Source organism: Falco biarmicus, chromosome 1 (genome assembly GCF_023638135.1).
Source record: "Falco biarmicus isolate bFalBia1 chromosome 1, bFalBia1.pri, whole genome shotgun sequence".
Taxonomy (NCBI): domain Eukaryota; kingdom Metazoa; phylum Chordata; class Aves; order Falconiformes; family Falconidae; genus Falco; species Falco biarmicus.
In genome coordinates this window covers 46,388,299-46,406,278 of record NC_079288.1, presented here as the reverse complement: position 1 = coordinate 46,406,278, position 17,980 = coordinate 46,388,299, and the positions used below count along the sequence as shown (strand labels likewise).

The window sequence follows — 17,980 nt, the reverse complement described above, 5'->3', positions numbered from 1 at the left end:
GGACAGAGAGAGATCATTTAGCAATTCACATCAAGAGCAAAAAAGACTTGAATTTGGGAAAAAATAATTTAATTTATTACCAATCAAATCAGAGTAGTAGGATAATAAGAAATAAAACTAAATCTTAAAAATCACCTTCCCCCCACCCCTCCTCCTTCCTCCCAGGTTTAACTTCACTCCCAGTTTTCTCTACCTCCCCCAAAGCAGCACAGAGGGATGGGGATGGAGCCTGTGGTCAGTTCATCACACGTCATTTCTGCTGCTCCTTCCTCCTCAGGAGGAGAATTCCTCACACTCCTCCCCTGCTCCAGCATGGGGTCCCTCCCACAGGGGAGAGTCCTCCACAAACTTCTCCAACACGTGTCCTTCCCACGGGCTGTTCTTCACAAACCACTCCAGCATGGGTCCCCCCACGGGCTGCAGCCCTTCGGGAGCAGCCGGCTCCAGCGTGGGTCCCCCGTGGGGTCACAGGTCCTGCCAGCAAACCCGGCCCAGCCCGGGCTCCTCTCTCCATGGGGCCGCAGGTCCTGCCAGGGGCTGCTCCAGCATGGGCTGCCCACGGGTCACAGCCTCCTTTGGGCATCCACCTGCTCCAGCGTGGGGTCCCCACGGGCTGCGGGTGGGATCTGCTCCAGCGTTAACCCCCACGGGCTGAGGGCACAGCCGGCCTCCCCATGGGCTTCCCCTGGGGCTGCAGGGGAGCCTCTGCTCCGGCCCTGGAGCACCCCCTGCCCCTCCCCCTGCGCTGGCCTGGGGGGCTGCAGGGGCTGCTCTGCTCACATGTAGTCACTCCTCCCCCCTTCTGCTGCTGTGCAGCAGTTCTTCTCATCCTTCTTAAATGTGTTGTCACACAGGTGCTAACAGAGTCACTGATGGGCTCGGCCTTGGCCAGCGGCAGGTCTGACATGGAGCCGGCTGGCAGGGGCTCCATGGGACACAGGGGCTTCTCACAGAAGCCACCCCTGTAGCCCCCACAGCTACCAAACCCTTGCCACACAAACCAAATACACTCCCATTCAGCCTTGGGGAAGTTTAAAGACCTTTCTAATGTTCCTCCACCACCCCCACCCTTTCCCCCTCAATAACCACGTTCTCAGGAACCTTCATGGGCCCAGCATTCCCCCAGTGGCACAGACCTCTCCCACTGTGAGTCAGTATGTTCTAGACAGCGTATTCAAGATGAGGTCTTTTTGTTTCTTTTCTTCTACTACAGGAATTCCAATTTTAAGAAATACTGATAGCTATCATATACACTAAGGGCAGAAGAGAGCACGAGTCTAATCCCACCTTTCAAAACAATTTTGATTTATCAAGCTTTTATGCTCAACAAAAAAAACTTTCACTGGGCTAAACCACAGGAGGATAAAAAGTGTCAAGTTTTCAACAATCAAGGACACTGCTCTGAAAAAAATGTGCTTCATTTGAAGATATTGGTCTAAGTTCTTTTTGTTCGTCATCTTGTTTTAAGACTTCAGAGAGAACCAAGTCACATGGTTTGTTTTCAGCAAACGTGCAAGCTAGAATCTTCCTCCATCAGATGAAGGCAAGGATTTGCAAATACTGAGATTATACAGGAGCTGGGTTCTTACTGCAAAGCCGCACAATATTCTGTGTTGCGCAAAGATGACTCAGTGTTTCCTTTTCTCATGTGAAAGAGACATAAAGGTTCTTAGCTGAAGTTCCTGCTATCGAGAAGGATTCACAGGAAACAGTTATAGCTTCTGTTTTTTTCTTCTCTGTTCAAACTGACTAAGAAAACATTTCTGAGGGCAACAGGTTAGTTCATCATGGCTCTCATCAAAGCAGAATAACAAACTACACAGCCTAGTAATGAACTCATTTAACCTTATTCTGTAGGTTTGAGTAATTTGATGTTTCTGTAACAAATTTTAGCAAAACTGCAAAACACCATGTTTGAGTTTTAAGGTTGTTTGACCTGTTTCAATACCCCTGAAAAAACATAACTGTAAAGTTGGCATTATAAATTATTTTTTATAGAAATAATTATGTGGGGAAAGTATGTATAGAGAGTTTGAAAATACTATAATGGAAGATTTTTATTTTAAAAAAAACTATGTTTGGCACAAAGGAAAAAAAGGAAAGAAAAAAGTATACATGTAGTAACTGAATACAGAATAATTGTTTCTTCATACAAACCTGGAAATTCTACAAAGTATTTTTGATAGTGACGTTCAGCACTAGTATTTTAGTCCTGATCTTCTAATGAAAAAGAGAATGATTCACTCATAATTAGATAATGGATTTGTAGTGGTAAAAGTGTTCAGCTATTTTCCAGTAGTTATATGAGGGCTATGGCAACAAAATCAAGCTATTTTAAAGTGATAAAATAAAGATTTAAAACTCAGTTTCTTAGATTGCCAACCTATACACTAATCACTATCACATTTTTTCATGTGCTGGTGATATTTATCTATAAGCGTTACATAAAATTTGCACATCTATACCCGAGTCCTATGTATCTTTCGTATTCATATAGCTTATTCACATAAAAAGTTTTATTTGTAAAATATATACAGGCATCATATTAGCTCGATAGCTGAAGTTCTGAAAGAGTCTTAAAAAATAGCAGGAAAACCCAATCTTAAAAATATATGATTTTTCTATGCTTTATACTTTTTTTTGAAACATGTAATTTATTATTTGAAATGATACCTTTATTTTCATGTAGCCTCTGGTCCTGAAAATTGCCACTAACATTTTAGAAGTTAACTGTATGGTAATGATAACTCCAGCCTAATACTGTAAGTATCATATATTCACTTGTACATATTTCTCAAGACTGCCATGCAACGGAAAACAACGGATAATGATCAAGAGTAAGATTTGTTAGATGCCACATGTTGAATTTTGAAGTGGTTGCCTAGTATTAGACTCATTAATATAGTTCAGCCGAGATTAGGTTTCTCAAACACAGACATTATCTACTAAATCAAAGTACATGTGCCCTAACAACAGTCTTTAATTGAGTTAACCCTTCCAGGTAGATTAAAGCTAGTGCTGTCATGCCTACCAGAGAATCAATTACTGGTTTAGACCTGTAATTAATTAAATCTTGTTGTTTAGAGACTACCATGAACTCTCTTTCCAAGACCACTTCTGTACTTATCTAGTCCTAAACTGCATAAAGCAATAATGCTTGTTCAGTGTTGCAGAAGTGATTTAAAATATCATTTTAATAGTTTTAAACCTCTAAAATATATCTGTACAGTTGGCCTTCATGATAGCATGCTGTGGATAATAAAATCACTCATGGTCAAAGCAACGTATAGCATTGTAATCCCCTACAGCATATCCCAAAGCACAATATTCAGAGTTCTAAATAATCACTGTAGAATCTCTAAATAATTCAGTTTTTCCAAAATTCTTGAATGAAGTTTTTTACCTCAGAAACTCACATATATTTTCTGAAGTGAGAGCATCCTAAAACATAACATTCCACATGTGTAAGTCCTGACAAAGACAATTGAATATTTACCGTGCTAATGGAAATAACATCTAAATCTTACCAGAGATAATTCATTAGTGTCCAGAAGTCCATTGTTGTCCGAGTCAAAAGATCTAAACATCTGATCTACAAGAAGCTTCTTTAAAGCCATTTTCTCATCAATGATTTTATCTTTTGATTGTGCAATGTATCTCCGATTTTGTAGATCCAGTAACATATTTTTCACTTTGGTGTATTCAGTAGGCTTGCATTTATCCCCTGAAAAGACAATAAACAAGACAAGTTTATTTTGAATTTGATTTCTTATTAAAAGTTTAAAAGTAATTTAAAAAAATAATAATTGTAAAAACAGAGAGCATTAATTTCTTATAACAGTACCAACAGGGTTGCTTTACAAGGTAAGGAATTTGATCTGCGGTAGTTCAATTCATACCATTTCCCTTGTCTAGTCTTCAGATTAAGGCCAAAAATTACTGCACGTTTAGATACTTTCTTAATAAAACATTTCCTGTGTATGGAAACTGAGGAAAGTTTTAATCGTTTCCAAGCCTGTACTTTTAGATCATTCTGGAAAAGTGCATCTGAAGATATTTTTTTTTTTAACTTTTACCTTTGGTAAAGCATTTCATATAAACTTTCATAAAATGAATACTGCGATGTAACGTTGGCAACAAAACCTGCAAGTATGATAGAAAATGATACTTTATAAAGAATACATTTCACAATCATGTTTGACTTCAGAAATAACACTTGAATGCTCATAAGCTATCTCAACCTTTTAATTTACTGGACATAACAAACTTATTTGAGCAAGAGAAGGCAGGATTGCCTGAAGAAGAGAAAGGATATCTTTAACAAGATCTAGTTTATTCTTCTCATTATCCAGTCTTTTACAAAGTGGAAATTGCTACAGCAGATGTCCTACATACAGTGATTATAATCACTACTTATTCTAAGCCAAAGCACAATATAGTGTACGTTTGGTACTCGCTTACATCAGTTGTATATTTTAAACTGAACAGAGAAACAGTTCAGAAGTTTTTGGTTTTATTAAGATAACCTTAGCATTTCAGAAGTTTTTTTGGTACAATGAGATACGTAGATGTGGACCAGCAAAATACCGTGTATTTGTTGTTAACATATCTTTACAGTTTGCTACTACTACAGTTAACTTTGAGTAGTGAATTCAAGGCTGGAGCAATACAATGATTAGCAAAGAAAGCTATGTTAGATCCTTTTTAGGTATTAAGATGAAAACGCAAGTAATAATGAGGAACAACTATCACACAAACTGCTTATAGGTACTCGTTCTGTTTTGCAAGTGGGTCCCATTTAAAAAAAATATCTAATTTACAGGTATGAGACTGGAGTTTATTATTTTGGTGTATTTAATGGTATATGCATTATGGTGACCATACCACTATGTACACCTTCATCACCATTTCTTCAAGCAGAGAGAAAAAGTTCCTAAATGCTTGTCACTATCCTAGTGAGACTCGGATCTAGAAGAGAAGGTGTCCTGTGATAAAAGTTAAATCACAGAAGCAGACAAAATAGTTTTAGGAATCAAAATGACTCTAGCATTTTTTTTCCCTTCTAAAAGCCATGGCTTGTTATGTAGCTATCCAAAAATCCCAACTGAAGTAACAAATTTGCATGTTTCTCCTTATCTGGCAGAGGCATGGAGATTGAGGACATACAATTTATAGGGGTTGATTTCTACATGACAGCTTTTCAGGGATCTAATGCAGAAATACTCTGGTAGGGAAACACGTTTATTCCTTGGCCATTCCGGAGCTGCACAAACCTCTCCAGCTGACTGGCTGTGGGCTCCAGGCGGTGGGGAGGGAAGGGAGCACCGAGAATCCTCTCACTCATTTGGGCGAGCTCCAGAAGGCTGGGCCAGGAAAACAAGTGTCATCTTTGTCTCCCCCAGATAACTGTTCTGGCTGTGCCATCCTCAGATAGAGACAGTTTGGTTTTACTCTGGTGCAGCTGAAATCTCACATCATTTACCTATACTCCTGGCTGGGGGAGGGGAGACAAATCCTATTACTTAGATACTATACTGCTCAGACCTAGTAAACCACACCCATATTTAATTCCCTGAAAATTATTTTTGAACAAACAGTTCTCATTCCAAAACCGCAAAGAGACATTTCTACAACAGAGATCAACATCATAAGTAAAGCAGTTTATTTCTTAATAATATACATTAAATCCTGGACTTGTCACAGTATCCGTGATGAGTCACTACATGTTTTAGTTAGAAAAAGATATGGAAAAATGAATGAAAGTCACACTGACAATTTTTTTTTTCCCTTGAGGTGCAGGACAATGTCTCTCACTTTAATGATCCATCAAGAATTGAATATAGGTTCTCATCTCTACAGAGGCAATAATGATGTTTATGTTCATAGAATATTAAAGATTATTTATTAAATATGGACAAGCTTCTGCATGGGTTACACAGATTTCTACATGAAATATTATAGAAATTAGTGTAAATTTAGAGAGAAAAAAATATGTATCACATGATCATGCAAAGGATTGTAATAATTAGTTGCTTTTCCTATTTTTAACTCAAAAGTGTTTATGAAAAAAAGCCTAAGGAATGAGGCAGTATTGTATTCTCCCAAAATACATCTTCAGAGAGAGAAGAAAGAATTCAGACAATGTGTTTTCTACAATATTTTTTTCTACACCTCCCATTGCATAGCACAAACTTCTGAAACTAGCATAATAGCCATATAAAAGCACTTATGTATTACACGTTCGTAAGATATTTTTTACATTTTTCCAGAAGGTAAAAAGATTTGTACCATTCTTTTTAATATACAACATAAAGGCTGCCTAAGAAAAAGTTATCTGAGAGACTGCTATTCCCACAAGTTTGACTGCTTCTCGTAGAAAAACTTCATTCATAAATTAAGAATAGAAGGCTGTTAAAACTTTTAGTCACATTCTACACCTAATAAAGGTACTACAATATTGTCAGCAAAATATCTTAAGTTACATTGCATTAGTGTATATATTGCTGCGGGCATTTCGGGCGAGCGGGAGTCAGATACGAATACTCACGGAGTTCAAGATCTGATCCGTTTATTGTATAAACCAGGTAAACTTTTATAAGGCATTCTATAAACGTGCGATAATGTGATTGGCTATCTTACAAGCGTATAATAATATGATTGGTTAACAATTGTTTACTGGGAAGATTTCTGTTTCTGCTTGTTCTGGCACGTAGGCTCCTTTCTGCGGTCTCCTAGTTCTTCTTATCGCATCCTGTCGGCCTTGGTTTTGTGCAAACATCTGCAATTTGCTCCTTTTTCTTCATCCCACTGTTCTGACCGTGACCTCGTCTTATTTCTTCAGTATTTTTCCACTTGCTTCAGAGTTCAGTATAATCGTTCAATACAGCAAGTGCCCCAACAATATATGGTTTATATTACCTCATCAGCAAAATAATTTCCTAAGAACAGGTTGCTAAAATCTGTTATCAGTGTTCTACACTAAGATAGATTTTAATTTATATTTTTCCTCTTCCTGTAATGTCCTTTGAAAGTATTTTTTAACCTGAGAAGTTGCTCAAACTTACCAATACACTGTATTAGTTACTAACAGAAAATATTAATGTCTGTTTATTATTGAAATTAGAAATAATTAAATAACATAATCATTCCTTATCTGAAAAGTAGCTTTTTTATAGACACTGAAACATTAATTTCAATGACAGTCTGTTGAAAGCCAGATGCGTGATTTTATATATATATATATATGTAAAATAAAAATAAGGTGAATACAGTTCACAAAACAATGTCATGTCTCCACAACCCATCTTCAGCAGATGATTATTTTATATTCAGTGATGGTGCTAAAGCCTACTCGCTATGGGGTTGTTTGTACCATGCCTTTGAGATAACAGCTGTAATTCGCTCTCAGTGTGTCCCTGCTCTACAGATCAACCAGACTGAATTACAGTCCCAACCGCGATAGTCCACTGGCTTCTAGTGCGGGGGTTTTATGTGTGGTAGAGCCTAGAGTGCTTCACTAACTCATGCGAAAGCCAGTCCTCATGATGAAAATACTGCTAACACCTTCCAGAAAAATCTCTGTTGGGCATCATTTATGGTTTAAAACAGATGCTATTTTGTTTCTCACTTATCTAAATAGGTTAGCCTGACCCATATACAACACAGCCTTATCAAGAGCAGCTTCATACTCCCTGCAGCCTCCCTGCACCACAGTTCTCTGTACCACGGAAGCAGTATTCCCTGTTCCTTTATCTGAAAGGGATGCCAAGGTCACTGTGCAGGAGCACATGGTTAGCATGTAACGGTGGGGAGAATTATACTCAGGCATTTAATGCACTGGTAGTACGCTACAGTATCTTACAATGACCTTACAAAAAAAACCCCCAAAAATTAAAAATAAATGCTTTTGTTTCTGTTGCCCTAGAGTTTGGTTTGTCTTTTGGTTTTGTTGGTTTTTGTTGGGTGGGTGGGTGTGTGTGTGTGTGTTTGGTATTTCTTATTATAGATCATAATAAGTAAGGCAAAAACAACCTGAACTATTTTTCCTCCTAACACAGTGTAAAACATATCCATCTGATAAACCCTGGGAGGAGCATAGCCACTCAGGGCTCTGGGCAGACACAGGGTACAAGCTGCAAGTGACAAATCATTAGTTAACTTTCCTGTTCCCCGCCTTATCATAGTGATTGAGAATTTCAAACTTCAAAGTTTGTGATAAAAACTAGGTGATATGCTATATGAACATGTAAGTTTTCATATACAGGGAAATTATATATAGCAGGTAAGTTACCCACTATATACACATGCAGGTAACATACACTTCAAAAAAAGCCTGAGCACTGTATAGCAATTCTACTCCAAAGCTTACATCCATTTTTTTCCTATTACCACTTTCATTTTCATTATGTTCTGTAAAGTAATCTGTTGTAATAAATTATATTTTGATCTAGGACCATGTTTAAAATCTTGCTGTACATTCTCATAGTAGATTTTAGGCTGGTGACAGATGAACCTTCAAGTTATGACCCAAAATAATCACGGTTGTGGTAAAACAGGTTTACACAGCTATACTACATTAAAATATTTTTAGTTTATACATAATTCAAAGTAGTCTTTACACCAAAGACTCCACAGACTTGAACATAAGGACAAACATGATCAATGGATGCAACTGATAGATAAGAGGATCACAAAGAAATGTAAGACACTGCTAGTCAACACAATGCACAGTTTCATTAACGAATCACTCATCTCATTGTCATGACTGCTTTTTAGTGCAATATTCAAGGAAATTTGAAGCATATGTTTAAAGCACAAGAATGAGGCTATGTTTGCAAGAGACCTCCCCTAATCTGGAGTAGCAGCACAAAGAAAAACTTAAAAATTGCTTTATTTATGTTTTAATTTAATAAGCATTACTTGTGAAATAGTTGTCTCAATGACACACAAATTGTAAATGGGGATTAAGTATGACAACCTCTATAGTGAGAAAAAGTAATTTATGCTTAACATAACTGAGAAAGGACACAGTACTGAAAATATACTACAATTACATTACTTCTGAAAAGACCTACTAAATTCTGTATCATTATCTATATAAAGGAAAGAGTAACCTACACATTGTGCATAATTTACCAACATAATTCAGTTTTCTAGTACCTTTTATTTTTTTCCATTTGTGACCTAGGCTTGCTACACATATATATAGTTAATTTCTGAAAAATTACTGAAAGGCAATAGCAGCAAATATTGTGGTTTCTTGCTCTTTTTTTATTTCATTCATGGAAAGGACCAATTGTACTACACACCATATTTTGTCAAAGAAAACAAAAAAAACCCAAAAAAAACAAACCCAAACCTGAAAAAAACCACCTCTGCTACCATTTGTTTTACAGGTTTTCCTGACATCACCTGTGCAGTCTTAAAAGGCATGAAGAAGCCTAAAAGTGATAAAACACACTGGAATTGAAGTGCAGTTCTCTAGTCCTATATCTTGTAATTTCTGAAGTAGTGTAGTCCTAGGATTTACTTAATTCAAACTTAAAAATAGTAGAAAAATGGAAATGCTTAGCCGTTTCCTTCCATTCAGTACAACAGTTTTGCAGCTGTATTCCTGTTACCTAGGAAACAGCTGAAAGTTAGATTTTGGGTGCTATTGCCCTTCTAGACCATACTGATTGGATGATGTTTGCCCATAATACAAAAAAAGTTGTGTTTGACAATTTAAGTCTTACTCAACTTGCAAGAGAAAGACATACATGAAAACTAGCTAGTTATGATAGCTTGGCAAATGAATATACACATTATTCTTAACACCTGTAGAAAAAATATTGAAGAATCAGCCAAGAAAATAGTTTAGGAGTCACTACTTAAATCCAAATTCAGATATCAGATTTTTGTATTACATAGTTTTTAGAAAAATTCTAGTATACAGAAAGAAGGAAAATCAGTATCAGTTAAAAAATGCAATAAAGGCAAACCATTTAATTTCTGTTCTCAGTTCTATCACCACTTTCATGGTTAATACAGGCATCTTAACCTTTCCTTGCCTTAGCACCTCCATAGCAAGAACAACACTTCTGTCAGAGTGCTATCAAATCATTAATATTTATGGAGTGTCTAGCTCCACGGAAGTCATCAGCTGCTGAGATACAATTGGATGCCAAGATATTTTATTATTTTGAGTTATATCATATAGTACAAATGGTTTCCATTTTTCCTTCAAAATTAAAGTAACTTTGAATCTCCCAGAAGTGGTAACCCCATATGAATCACATATGAACAGGTTTAAGCATTACAAAATTGATATATAGATAAATCAGATTTCTGGAAATGGAATAGACCTGATAAGCAGCAAGCCTACTGTTAATCTTCTGCATTTATTTTGAACATGTTCAGAATAATCTAATTAGCCAAAACTATTCTCTGCAAAATTACAATTATAATCTACAGAGCAAGAATAACTTAATTCCAAGATAACATACATATACACACAAACTAATAGATATGCACATACACACTCTTCATACACAAGATAAAATGTCACTACAGATATGGTCTGATATCAACTCAATTTCAAACATAACACAAGAAATGACTTGAAGGTCTTCAATCATTCAGCTGTTTTACAAGATCTAGTCTCTATAGATGAATGAAATTTGTATTCTTACTTGTAGCCCTAACAGATAAAGCAATGTTTTAAAGCCACCAACATTGTTTAGGTTTATCTGAAAGAAACTTCAGGTTTAAATATCTTTACAATATCTTATTTTCCAATATCAAACTCTTATTTTCCAAATATAGAGGTCAACAGTGTGACCTTTATTCTCTGCTCTCCTCACTGAAGGTCTCGAACCACACTTGAAGAGAAGCAACCCATTTGTATGCAGACCTGACTTGTTCTGTGGTCCAGAGGCTGAGGGGGATGGAGAGCAGAGCTTTACACTCCAAACTAGAATTTTTCAATAAAAATTCCTGGATAAACAGGGATTAAGTTCAAAACCTGTCCCTGTTGCAGCTATGGGTTAAATAAAAGGTGAGAATTGTCTACAATTTTTTAAAAACATGACAGTTAACAGCTGCAGATCTTGGCCCTGCAGCTGCTTAGCTTCAGATATTCAGAGTGCCAAAAAAAAAAGTTTTTAATGTCTCTGGGTTTGGCTTTTGGGCTTCATTTTTGCTTTTTTTTCAGCTAAATTATACACCACTCAATCAGCACATGGGCTGCTTTAAGTCTTATTTTGTACCACCCGTGATTTCCAATGACTTATATATATAATTATCTAAATCTAAATTCAGCATTGCTGTCAAAGTTAGATATTTGGGTGATAAGGACTTCAGTTCTTTAAGTTCTTCTGTGTAAATCAGTCTAAGTAACTAAAGAAATTAAGAACTTTCAACACATCTATTAAGATGCTATATTTGTATGAAAATACCTCGCACATACATAAATACCCTACCATCCAGAGAGAGACACACAAATACGAAGTTTTAAAGCTGTATCTGTCATTCATAAAACAGAATTTAAGCTAGATTTTCAAAGTCTTAGTTCTGCTTTGTAAATAAGGAATAATGCTGTCCTTTCCTCAAATATTACTGGTCAAAATGCTTTTATCCATTCTGACCTTTCAAAACTATAAATCATAAAAGTAATAATTTTACTTAATTACAAATACCTGCACAACTCTAGTGTCTCATCTTATCTGGAGACACATATAAACAGCTTTTCAGTGCTTAAATAATGAATAGTTCAGACAAATTATTCAGATTTTCCTTAAAGATATACCAGTAAGGTTAAATACCATTAGAAGTTGAATCAAATACGCATTAAGAAAATATAAAAATATGTAATACTATTTCTTTTTTTTTTTCCAGGACTAGTTATAACAAGTTATATGGAATGAAAAAGATTAATTGAAAAAGTAATTGGGAAATGAAGAAAAGCACCAAAAATCAGCATTTGGGATAGTGATGTGGAGGCAGGACTTCTTAATGCAGAGCAGTTGACATAGCACAATCGCTTGGCAGAAGAAAATAGCTCATATAAGCTTTCACCTTCAAGATGACATGTAAAAGCTCTAGGAGGCATGGGTTGTACAGACTGCATGTTACAGCGCAAACACCGTAAGCAGAGTTAGTATGTAACTGGCAAATGCAAAACTGTTCTACATGATCAACTGCCTTCAAACGACTGATAAATTCGCACTGATTTCAACCAGTGATATAAATTCTCAAAATTTCTTGATGACTCAAATATTTACCTCAGGGTTTTCTACCACGAAAAAAGAAGAGATGAAAATGAAGGCATTTGTTAAATGTCAAATTTTCCAAAAAAGAAGAGATTAAAATGAAGGCATTTGTTAAATGTCAAATTTTCCAAACATATCATATATGTTATTCTTTTCCAAACACATGCTAAAGAGATTACCTATCCCCTTATTTTTTGTTTTCTGGTATCCAGCTCAAGCTTTTAGATCAGTTTTTCTATTTGACTTATAAACTAAAAAAAACTTCTCCGATTTCGTATGTAAAAATTCATATACAAAATTAATAGGTTTATCTGGAGTTCCTTGTCTGTCTTATTAAAAAAAAACTGGGGGGGGGGAGAACCAGTGTGCCCCAAAGGCACTGCTAAAACTGAGGAGTTTAATGCAGTCTTTTTTTTTATTTTCCCCTCTAGCGGGGTTAACCCAACCATTGCTGTTAGCCTTCCTTCCAAAGGGCTTCAACTATTTTTGACTTGCAGTATCTACTACAGTGATTTTACCAAACTACAAAAAGCTATAGGCTTTCATTAAAAAAAAAAATAAAAAATATTCCAAATGCAGCAGGGAAATACTTATTAGATGCAAACTTAGCCATAAATCTATGCAGAGGTCTGCTTTTGCTTCTCAGGAAACATGTGTCAGAGAGCTCTTATTTAAAAAAAAAAAAACAAACGCAAAAAGTTACTGAAACAGGTGGAACACGACTTAATTTAAGTTACAATTTTCCTTTTCCCAAGAGCTTCCCAGAGATGCAGAGTATTTACAATTTGTAAAGCTGGGGTCTCAAGACTGAGTGAAGTACTACAGTTAAAAAGGACAGTTCTGTTGCTCCATTTCCATTTCTTCCTCTCCATTGCATATTCTCACCACTTCCTTTGTTCCACCTTTAGCTTTTGGTTGCTAAAATCACAGTTGGTTTTGGTGTTAATTACAGAAATTCTTACATTCAGCCTTTTACTCTAGGAAAAATAATTAATTTTATGTGTGTATCTATATGGAACCAAAATGTTACTGTTATTCTAATTAATATTTTATGCAGTCTATTAGCCCAAATTATTTAATTACTTCAAAAAAAGTGTCAACACCACAGATCTAATTACTTTTAAAACCTTCCTAGTATCCTCTTAAAATATCTGACTTGTGCTTAGCCTTGCAGGATTTTTCTGGTTACTAAGGTTTCAGTCTTCTCCTCAGGAAAAGTGTGGGGCAAAAGGCCATGAGAAGCCAAGAGCATTCCGAGTCCATCATCAGGAGGAATATGAAGGAACGGCAAGAGGTTCTTCATCCTCAGCCCCACCATCTGCTTGGGTTTGTTTTGGAAGTTTCGTTATCAGAACTTGCTTCTTTTTGGTAACAAGGTTAAGTATGCAAAAGGACCAATCCTCCCCCCGCCCCAACTGAAATAAAAGGCTATTATTTGTTACAACTAAATTATCCATAAAGGGTTTGGAGAGAGCTCAGGGTAAACAAGGTAGGCAACAGTCATTTGGCCACTAGGCAGTTTTTGACACTGGTAAAATCAGCTCAGGCTGAGGCAAGACCCTCTGCACCATCAGGTCAACACAAAGCATTTTTGGGGGGCTTTTTCTTGTTTGGTTTTGGTTGCTTTTTTGTTGTGGTTTTTTTTGTTTGTTGGGGGTTTTTTGTTTGTTTGGGGGTTTTGGGGTTTTTTTATTTTTATTTTTTGGGGGAGTGTGTGCTTGCTTGCGCTTTTTTAACCAAAAGAAAAAAAAAAGAAGGAAAAACAAATCACGTTCTACAGGGCTATTCATCTTTGGGGTATGATTACTGTATAAACTAAAGCAATTCAGATAAATCCAAGTTACAGAACACCAAGGTCAGTAACCATACGTGATGAAACTTGATTTTAGCCAGCCTAAGCAAGAGACATAAATAGTGCTTCCCAGGCTGAGCATCACAGTTCTGTACTTGTTCTCTGCTTTCTCCATCCTTCCCACAGAGACACAAAGGAATATGCTGGTTTGGCAACAGAAGGAGGAGAACAAGATTTGTAACTTGAAACTCAAGTAAAGGAGCGTGCATTTGCCTTTGAATCCACACCAGAATGTAACCTAACCATACTGGTCTGGCACCAGCATCAACGTGATCAGGCAGATAAGCCTGCACAACTTCATGTGCAACTTCCAGATTAAGTGTTTCTATACTCTGTTTAGTGTAGGCTTGAAATTGTATCTTGATGTTTAAACAAATATTGAAAACTGATTAGTTATAGTTGGGAAGATTATGTCAAAAAGGTTTTAGTGAAATCAGAAACCTTGCTGAGACCTGTGTGTAGCCCCATTTATTTTAATGTTACCAGGTCATCTACTTAAATTTCTAAATGATCAACTAATTCATTGCTCCAGAAAGAAAGAAAGGTGATGTAGGAAAAGACAGCATTGGACTATGAAGACTGATATTAGTAACTCTGTTGGCTATGAATGAAGGGCTTAAATATTGCGAACATGCCTGCTATCATTTTATAATGACACTTCACAGGGCTTGCAGTATTATTATATGATGGATGAGGTGAAAGTAAAGTACTGTGACAATCGTACATCAGTAATACCCACTGTGGAGGTTTTGTATTAAGAACTCTGTTCTTTTAAAAATAATTTCCCATCACACACACTTGTATCGAAATTTTGGCTCATACTAATCCTTGAAGTCAGAGTTGTGTAAATCGATGCAAGAGAAAACCTAGCCCTACGTAAGCTCACTTTCACTTACTTTTAGAGATGCAGAGTGTCTTGCAAAGTTGTGGGATCACACACAAATGTATTTTGACCAGTCATCCCTAAACAGAATTTGGATTGTTGTTTTCTTTCAGTCACAGAAAAGGCTACCTAGAGAAAGTAGATCAATAACATAATTCTAGCTTCACTATATAGAAATAAATGTTTTAGAGATTTCTCTATACAACTACAGAAAGCCTGATGACATACTAGTTATTTCAAGATGCTACTACTGTCTCTCTCTCTGTACAGCTTTGTATCATTATTCCTCATTTGTGGTTTGACGCAGAAAGGTATTTAAAAAAAACTGGACTCTTCAAGCTTTTCACCAATTGCAGTGAAATTCGTAGCTGTGTTTTCTTACAACTGAAGCTTTGCTTTTGTTTAAGTGTTTCATTCAGCACGTAACATTCAGTAGAAAATGTCCTTATTCACATAGACTTACATATTTAAGAAGTCATTTCTATTCGGTTTCATATTGATATTTTGTGTTTCTAGTTACAATCCCTCACATAACCAGCAGACAGTTCTTGAAGTATCACCAGCTTATGACACCCATCTCTCTCAAAGTGGTGAGCATTTATTCAAAATTAACTTTGCCAAAATTTAAACAAGAAATAAAACCCCTGTTTTCCATTACTGTTTAGAGAAGAAATGGTATAATTAGACAAGGCTCACTTTAAAAACAATGGGTTTGGTTCTTTAAAAAGAGACACGAAACCCAAAAAAATCCTCCAAACCCAAACAAGAATCCCCCTAAAATGCAACACAAACAACAAAAACAAAACACACCAAAAACCAAAATCCAGAGCAAGTAAAGCTGAAATTTAACTTAAATGCCAGCATTTTATCATTGTCTCTAGAGTAAGGCTAAAGCCCAAACTTTAAATTACCAGCTTTCTATCACATTCAATTTCTAACCTTTATAACCTAAGACTGTATCCACATCACAATTCAAAAGTCCAGAAAGAATTACATTAAGATGTACTTTTGGAAAAATATTTTTAACAAGATTAAAGACAGACAGGCACAAAATTTCTACTCCAAGAGAGTAAGTATGTATACACACATTCATATAAAAAAACCAACCAGATGCAAATACGCAACAACTGAATATATGTATTCAATTTTTAAGCTTTATATTTTTACACACACAAAAAACCCCAAACCAGTCAACAGTTGGAAAGTTAGGGCAGAAAATTTCTGAAATTTGGTGTCAGGTAACGCTAACTCAGTGGTTTTATTTTTTGCTAGGCATTGTATGATACAAACTTTCACAAGAATTGCAGAATTTTCACATTTAACCACTCATCTCACTTGTCAGAATCATGTTTTCTTAGGTTTGGTATAATTCTTTCCGAGGTAACACCATTTGGTTTAGAAATACATTACTTCCAGTTCATTTTACTAACCTAAGAAACAATTTGTTCTAAGAACTTCCAGACTCTACTGTCACACCTTCAATTTACTCTTGTGTTTAACCTCTGAATAGCTGAGTTGCTATGGTAGAGAGTACTGAAAGTTCTACCACACTCAACTCTCATGAAAACTCAAGACACTTTTTACACAATTGTATTTTGCCTGCAAAGTGTGCAATATCACTTAACAACCCAAGTTCCATCAAAAATACTTTTCAATGAGGTATGTCTATACTCTACAAAAAGTAACTATGATTTATTTCATAGTAGTAGTTCATACAGTAGATGAGTTCCAGCTGAAATTTAGAGAGAAGATATTAAAAAAGGCAACCTGGATGAATTTGGTCTTGATACACTTCATTTTACTTATTGAAGCGATTTCTACATGACGTTATTTTAAGACAAATTTTGAAGATACAGAAAGTAGTTTTTTCCTCAGAGCTTTTGAAAAACTAGAGGAACACTTTTAAATTAATTCAAATTAAAAAACACAGAAGTAAGCATAATAAAATTAGTAATAAAAAACATACGTTATCTTTTCTGCAAGTAGTCTATCTCCTGCCTCTTCAGATATTGCTAAACTTTAATTCTTTTTTTATTATTATTACAGGTATATACCAGAACTGAGGTTTTATATTCAATAAAATTTCATATTGTGACCTAAACAAAAGACCTTGTGACAACTTCAGCTACAGGAATTCTATAAGCAGCACTAGCCACACACCTTGGACTCAGGGCATTCATCACTGCCAACACCTGTGATAAAGATCCTGACAAGCAGCACCTCCATCACAAACTTGAATATATATGTGTTCCAAAGAAAGCACCAAAAAACCCAACTAATTCTGCATACTCCATTGGTAACAAAACTGTTATTTAACAGATATGCAAACCAAAGCAATCTGAAGGTAACAAGAATCCAACAAGATTACCTACCATTTTAAGACCTTCTCTGCTTTTCATATCATTATTTTGCTTGATCAAAGTAGAACGAAGAAGATTAATATTTGGACAAATTAAAAAAAAATCAATTTCAATTTATTAAAACCTTTGTGATTGTTGGATAGTGTTTTGTTGCTAACTCAATGTAGCTGCCTTCCAACCCCAATGATGACTGTCTCCTAACCATAACTCAAGACAGGTATCAGACATACCAAGACGAAAAGCACAATATGTATGTCTATCTTTACTATTAGGATGCCAGAAGTAAACTATATGCAGGCCATCTTTTGCATCTGAACCAAAGAGAACACATTTAAATATGTTACTCCAGCATTAACTTAATTTTGGTGATGGATTCTGACATCTGTCAGTGTACACGCCAAACAGTGCTAACTTGCAAAGTAAGCATGGAATGAAATTACAATTTGAATAGTTTTAATGATTCTGCAATCATATTACTTTTCTGCAACAGTACTTTTTGGTTTGGTTGTCGTTGTTTTGTTTTTAAACAGCAAAAGTCTCTGACTTTACTTATCCAAAGCTTTAGGATAAAAATAGATATTTTAAAAAAAAAATTCAAGCTATACTCTTAGTAAATGACAAAAGCTGACTTGAAAAA

The 17,980-nt window shown here is 35.8% G+C and overlaps 1 protein-coding gene across 4 annotated transcripts in view; it reads right to left on the bottom strand.

The window, feature by feature from the left end:
• The window catches only part of FSTL5 (follistatin like 5), a 322,895-nt gene that overhangs the window by 151,308 nt on the left and 153,607 nt on the right, over positions 1-17,980 (bottom strand). For all 4 annotated transcript variants that reach the window (XM_056358066.1, XM_056358085.1, XM_056358076.1 and 1 more), the window contains exon 5: positions 3,528-3,724. In XM_056358066.1, coding sequence (XP_056214041.1) covers positions 3,528-3,724 — 197 coding nt within the window. The remainder of the gene's footprint in view (positions 1-3,527; positions 3,725-17,980) is intronic.